Raw genomic sequence first — 6,783 nt, 5'->3', positions numbered from 1 at the left:
TTCGAGTGACATATATGTATGTGGTGTGGAATCAGTCCAGCTCACCGCCACTCCCGCACCTCCGCCTCGCCGCCGGTCGGACCTAGGGTTCCGAGTTAAGCAAGCGGCTCCCTCTCGCCAGGCTTCTCCATTGCGCACTCTCTCTGTTGCTGATTTACTGACGCCCTTTCGGATTTGGGGTTTTGTCACACAGGGATTTGAGGGGGCAAGAAGGGGAGGGGAAGGGCGCGATGGCGGTGCCAGGGGGGAGGAGGGCGGACTTCTCCTCGGGCACGTCACCGAGGGGGCCATCACCGGCGGGGGCGTCGTCCGCGGGGAGGCGGCTGCTGTGCACGCAGACGGTCGGCAACATGGGGGAGTCCATCTTCGACAGCGAGGTGGTGCCCTCCTCGCTCGTCGAGATCGCGCCCATCCTCCGGGTCGCCAACAAGGTCGAGGCCAGCAATCCGCACATCGCCAACGAGAAGAAACTGGCTCTCCGTTGCATTCCTCTCCCCTCCAACCGCCAACAGAGACGGCCCAGGCGGAAGCTCCCTTCCGTACGTTCGTCCTCGGACAGGCCATCGAGTTCTTGAGAGTGCACGAACCGACGGACTTCTGCGTGCGGCGACTAGAGGTACGCGGTGTGAATCTTTGATTCTTCTCCATCTCTTCCACCTGGCCGTCTCTGATCCTACTCATTCCCTGCCTGGCCATTGCCTCCATCCAATGTCGCTGTTGCGCGAGCCACCTGTTCGACGGAATGGCTGCAAGGGCCAAGGACGGTAAAGCCAAGAAAGTGGCAGTTGCTGGCGGCAAGGACTGCTTTGAGGACCTCCCGGAGCCTGTGCTCGAGCTGCTGCTGTCATTCCTGCCCTCGCGGGACGCCATGAGGACGTCCGTGCTCGCTCGCCGCTGGCGCACCCTCTGCAAAGGCTCGAGAGGGTAATTTTTACCACCACTCACCTCCTATTCATCATCTTCATTCATCCATGTTCCCCAATTTATCACTTCTGGCTGGGGACAAGGAATGCGAGCTTCTAATTGACTCCTTGAGCTCGCTGTTTGTGCAGGAGAACGACCCCACCCTCAAGGGGAGGGTGCACCAGAGCGACGTGCATGAGATGCAGCGCTTCTACCGCGAGTACTACAAACTACTTCCGCGAGATGTTGCTCAAGTAGCCGTGACATATATTATGGTATGTATGCACACTGATGTACTACAAACATCATCTTAATCGATTATTGCGTAGTCACTGATGTGTATGCATACTTGGAACATTATGGTATGTATGCACACTTGAATGGTAGTAACTTGAATGCATCAATATTAGTGCTATAGATTTGTTTTCCAAGCTAGTTCTATTTACTCTTAATATAGGTCTATTAGTCACCAATACTTTGCCTGCTATGCTAAAATGGGAGGTTGATTATGCTCTCTCCAAATTTGTGACCAACAGAACACAAATACTCCAGTACTGGTGCAGTACATCTTGGAGTATCTTGGTTGCAGTATCTTGGAGTATCAACTTGCAGCATATGGTTAGAGTAGCATCTTGCAACATCTTGGATTACTCCAGTACTGATAGTTACAGGAGCATCCTGCAAAATGGAGTATTTGTGCTTCAACAAAATTGAGTAGCACCTTAAAATGGATAGTTGATGCTTTTTTTATTTTTCTTCTGAATATTCTCCACAAGTCAAGATAGGATAGTTGAGGCACAAGATAGATAGTCTGCAAAATGGAGTACACTGAAATTTGGTGTACACTGTGAAGCGTTTTTATTGCACATTATGAAGCTTTTTTATTGCACACAATATAAATGAATTTGGTGTACGCTGTGAATAAAAGCTCCTGATATTTGAAGCTCCAGTTTATGATCTGCTACTATTGTCAGTACTTGCCTGAATTGCTACAGTTCTACTCCTATTTACAGTTTATGATCAATTTACTCCACAATTTACAGTTCTACTGAAATGCTACAGTTGTCAGTACTCCTATTTACTCCTACTCCACAATTTATGCACACTAGCTTTCTCTCATGATCCTTTATTGTTTGTGCTTTCAGTCTAAATGGCAGAGGTTCTTCCTAAATTTCTGGGGTCCATTCACAGTAAGCAATAAGAAGATAAAATCAATGATAATGTTCGTCTCCGACACTCCTGTGACACTCATATGTTTAGTTCAACAGCAGTACATTTTAGGGTCAAAATATTCTCCTTCTGCTACAGAATTTTTTTAGTGAAGTTGCAGTAGCAGCATGAGCAATTGCTTGGTTAATCTTGCTTGGAGTAGCAGTTGTAATATTGCTTGGAGTAGCAGCATTAAGCTTCTGCGGTAATTTTCCAGTAAATTTTTCTTGGAGTAGCAGTAGTAAAATTTGCTTGGAGTATTTAACAAGATTGAACTGTACTCAGTGATGATTACCATGGAGTAATTGCTTGGAGTAACTATACTCAAGATGCAGTCGCAGTAGGATTAGTTGCTTGGAGTATTTAACAAGACCGAACAAGATTTAACTTGTCAAGATTTAACAATATTTCTTAGTAAAGCTAAGTAGAGTATATATTCTGAACATGCAAGCATATTTATTCTCAGCATAAGTACATGAGTAGGAGTATCATGCTTCTGAATATCTCCAAGCTGGATATTTCCATTAAACATGTTTCTCAATACCTCCCATATATATTTCCGTTAGTCTGCTTAGTGCATCATTAAGATTATAAGCATCATTTTCACTGAATCCTGGTTACATATTTGTGTGTACTCAAGTTGAAAATGGGACTTGGAATAATATGCAAGTTTCATCTTTTCTATTGCAGTGAGTGGGTCAGTTATGCACTGGCAGCATCCTTGCTACTAGCGATGGGCGCGATGGTCCGGGCCAAGCAGAGAAAGATAGGTGAGATATGCTCAGAGGTGATCATCGACAAGTCCTCGAACAAGATGTCGATGGAGAGTATAGTGGAGGCACAACACATCATGAAGAAGGTGCACGAGTACGTCAAGACGACGAACGTCGTGATCCTCAGGCTATGGTCCATTATTCTAGCCTGGTCACCAAAGGTATATATCATTGCACACTGATCTTGATCATTGACCATCCTTTGTGTAATGTTGGGGTACCGCCCGTCACATATGGTTCTGGACTATCCTGTTTTGTGCACTGTTCATTTTCCTGATCATTGTTTCAGTTAAATTCAGTCCAAATTCAGTCTAGGAGTACTCCAAATTTAGTCCAAACACAGTCCAGATATTGTTTTGGTTTCCTTGTACTCCAAATTCATTCCAAACACAGTCCAGGAGTATAAACAAGTTTACAGATTCAGTCCAATTTCACTTGTGCAGGAAATTCACATGTGCGGCGGTGGCGGGGAAGGAGCAGCACCGGCAGCCCTAACAGAGGAAGCCATGTTGCCGTTTTGTTTGTTCCCAGCCTTGACTATGGTTGTCCAGCGAGTCCGGCATGTCGTCATTTTCTTGTAAAGCAGTATTATATCACACTTGTAGAGCTCGTTACACATGTAGATATTGTAAAGTACTGTATTACACATGGTCATATGTATTGGCAACGTGATTTGGTTGCTCTTATTTGAAGTATCATGTGTGCTTTTGTCTGCCAAGTTAAATACTAGTTGAAATATGAAGAATATGAGCCTGATAGATGGGACTCACTTACCAGACCCAAACCTGACAACTGGGACCCATCTGACTGGTGGACCCATTTAATAAAAAAGGAAATTAAAATTATTTAGACGAAAAGGCCAAGGCCCAATAATAAAAAAGGCTGCAATGTTGGGCCAGGCCCATGAAATAGACCAAAAATTGACAGAAAAAATATATAGAAAGGTTGAATTTAATGGGCTAGGCCCATTTAGAAAACTGAATTCGACCGGGCTGATTCCTGTGCCACATCAGCTTGCCATGCTGGATGCCTACGTGGCCTGGGGAGGTTGCTAGTGACCAAAACACCATAGTGGACATATTTTGGTCATAAATGTCTACGACCATTCCAGAAGAAAGGTCGCTATAGTCAGTTAACGACGGCCAGCTTTTGACCTTATGTTTTTGGTCACAAAAAGGTCACAAATTGAAAACAGTGACCATTCAGTGACCAATAGTGGTGGTCACAAGTTGACATATTTCTTGTAGTGTCTCTTGATGGAGCTAGCGGCGGCGGCGGCAGTGCACCCCCGCTACTGAGGTACAACCACCTGGCTAGCAGGGTGGTGAGGCGGTGGCGCTCGAGGGCCATCAGCTCTGTTGGGTGCATCAGCTCAGTCGACCCGCCCTGGGGAAAACGCATGCGTAGCAGTCGCGGCCGCGGCAAGGACGGCCGGAGGGCGGTGGTTCGCCCCGGACCGAGCGCCACTGTTGTGGCTGCACCCTTTGGCGGGCGGAGTGTGGCTGTCGAGGTGTTGTTGATGTTTCTCTCCTCCGGCATCTTCTGCTACTGCGTCGCTCGTGAGGGGAATGGTGGTGGTGCCGCCTTCTCTGACCACATCCCTAGCAGTGTTCGCTCCCTCGCGCATCTCCGTGCCCCCCGTGGTGTTGGAGGCCACGGGTGGCAGAGCCTTCGAGGTGGATCGATGAGCCAAAGAAGCTGAATTCTTCTTGGGCGCCATGGTTGATGGCGCCATCGAAGATGCAGATGACAATGAAGATGAGCGCTGCTTACGTCTTCAGTTTCGCACAAGCGATCCCCTAACTGGCGCGTCAAAGATGTTGCGGGAAACACGACCACCTATGGGGCCAGGACGATCCCTTGCTGGTTCGGCAGGGGGGAGTCGCATTGCACAAAGAGAAGACCAACGTAAGGCAACGCGACAGAGGTCACATGGGCAGTTTTACCCAGGTCCAGGCCGCCGTGAGGTGTAAAACCCTACTCCTGCTTTGGTGGATTGATAGTGAAAAGGTGGTGGTGGTGCATAGTACAATTGACCGGCAGGGGTTGCTTCGGGGCGGAAGTAACTACGCACGTACGGGGGTGCGAGTGGTCTAACTTCCAAACCCCGCGAACCGTTGCCATGGGCCTCCTTTTATAGATCAAGGGGTTACCACAATGGCAAATTAGTCATTAGACACTGATATGATAGAAAATAGTGCTATCATACCTAACTCTACAGGCTGATAGTGCGCATTTAATGCACCGCTTAGTGTCATGTCGTTGGTTGCCCAGTAGGGATTGCTGGTCTAATTTGCTAGCTCCACGCCTACTCGATTGACATGTCAGTGGACGGGAGTCGTCTATGTGTTTCCTTGGTAGGAAGCGGCCACTGTCGGTGTCAGAACCGGCGGATCTCAGGTAGGGGGTCCCGAACTGTGCGTCTAAGGCTAATGGTAACAGGACGCGGGGGACACAATGTTTACCCAGGTTCGGGCCCTCTCGATGGAGGTAATACTCTACTTCCTGCTTGATTGATCTTGATGATATGAGTATTACAAGAGTTGATCTACCACAAGATCGTAGAGGCTAAACCCTAGAAGCTAGCCTATGGTTATGATTGTTGTTGTCCTACGGACTAGACCATCCGGTTTATATAGACACCGGAGGGGTCTAGGGTTACACAGAGTCAGTTACAGAGAAAGGAATCTTCATATCCGAATCGCCAAGCTTTCCTTCCACACAAAGGAGAGTCCCATCCAGACACGAGACGAGGTCTTCTATCTTGTATCTTCATAGCCCAGCAGTCCGACATACGCATATAGTCCGGCTGTCCGAGGACCCCTTAATCCAGGACTCCCTCAGTAGCCCCTGAACCAGGCTTCAATGACGTTGAGTCTGGCGTGCAGATTGTCCTCGGCATTGCAAGGCGGGTTCCTCCTCCGAATTCTTCAAAGTACCTGTTGTAAGAAGCAGTGTCCGGTTCCCCATTTAATGTTACGCTCATCGGCTTCTGCACCTCAACAGTCTCAGCCTCCACGTGTCGAGCGAATGCGAGAAGTCGGGGCATTTTTACATTTGCCACCCTAGCCATGTAAATAAATTGTCTATTAAAGAGACGGGGATCTTCAGATCTGATCCACACCCCCAAGCGAGGAATCATAAGAGCGCGCCCGAAAAAACCACTCCAACATGGCCGGTGCTCGCAGCTCTTCCTCCCGCTCTCGCAACACCAAGCCGGGTGATTGGGAGAAGTGTACCATATCCCACGGCTGATTAGTAAAGTTGCAGAGCCAAGGGTACCTACCTCCTGCATACTTAGTCCCCGTTCGAGCCGGACTGGCTTCCTTCGATGGCGGGGAGCAGGCGGAGAACTTTCCCAACCCATCTAGGGGGGAGCGAGTATGCCTTGTTTCCTACTTGCTTCGGGGTGTCGGATTTCCAATCCATCTGTTTCTCCGCGGGCTTCTGGAGTTCTATGGCCTCCAGCTGCACAACTTCACACCTGCCTCCACCCTGCACATCGCAGGTTACGTCACTCTTTGCGAGCTATTCTTGGACCGCGAAGCCCATTTTGAGCTATGGAAGAAGTTGTTATGCCTCGTCCCCCAAAATCAAGGGGGATCAATATTCCAAGTGGGTGGAGCCAAGATATGGCACATCGCCGGTACCGGATACTTATCCGGCACACCGAAGAAGGCACCAGAAGAGTGGCCCTCCGAGTGGTTTTATATTGAGGACGTCTCCCTTCCCGACCCAATCCGAATGGGTCTTCCAGAGTTTACAAACGCTCCGCTAAGAAAACGCCTTAACTGGCATCCTAGGAGCCCCAAAGAGGAAGATAGCAGGGAGGTCCTTCAATTGATGAGCAAGATAAGAATACTCGCTCAGTCCGGATTATCAATAGTCAAGGTTATGG

At 48.5% G+C, this 6,783-nt stretch overlaps 1 protein-coding gene across 1 annotated transcript; it reads left to right on the top strand.

Moving 5' to 3' along the window:
• Positions 1-201: 201 nt before the first annotated feature.
• On the top strand, positions 202-3,466 carry LOC119309427. Its single transcript, XM_037585431.1, has 5 exons — positions 202-924; positions 1,053-1,178; positions 2,049-2,125; positions 2,803-3,046; positions 3,329-3,466. Exons 2-5 carry the CDS (start codon positions 1,104-1,106, stop codon positions 3,464-3,466), a joined length of 534 nt encoding a protein of 177 aa, XP_037441328.1. The 5' UTR covers positions 202-924; positions 1,053-1,103.
• The last annotated feature ends 3,317 nt before the right edge of the window (positions 3,467-6,783 follow it).

This window comes from Triticum dicoccoides, chromosome 5B (genome assembly GCF_002162155.2).
Source record: "Triticum dicoccoides isolate Atlit2015 ecotype Zavitan chromosome 5B, WEW_v2.0, whole genome shotgun sequence".
NCBI lineage: Eukaryota > Viridiplantae > Streptophyta > Magnoliopsida > Poales > Poaceae > Triticum > Triticum dicoccoides.
Note: the sequence above shows the minus strand (reverse complement) of the source record. Positions and strands in the feature narration are given on the sequence as shown.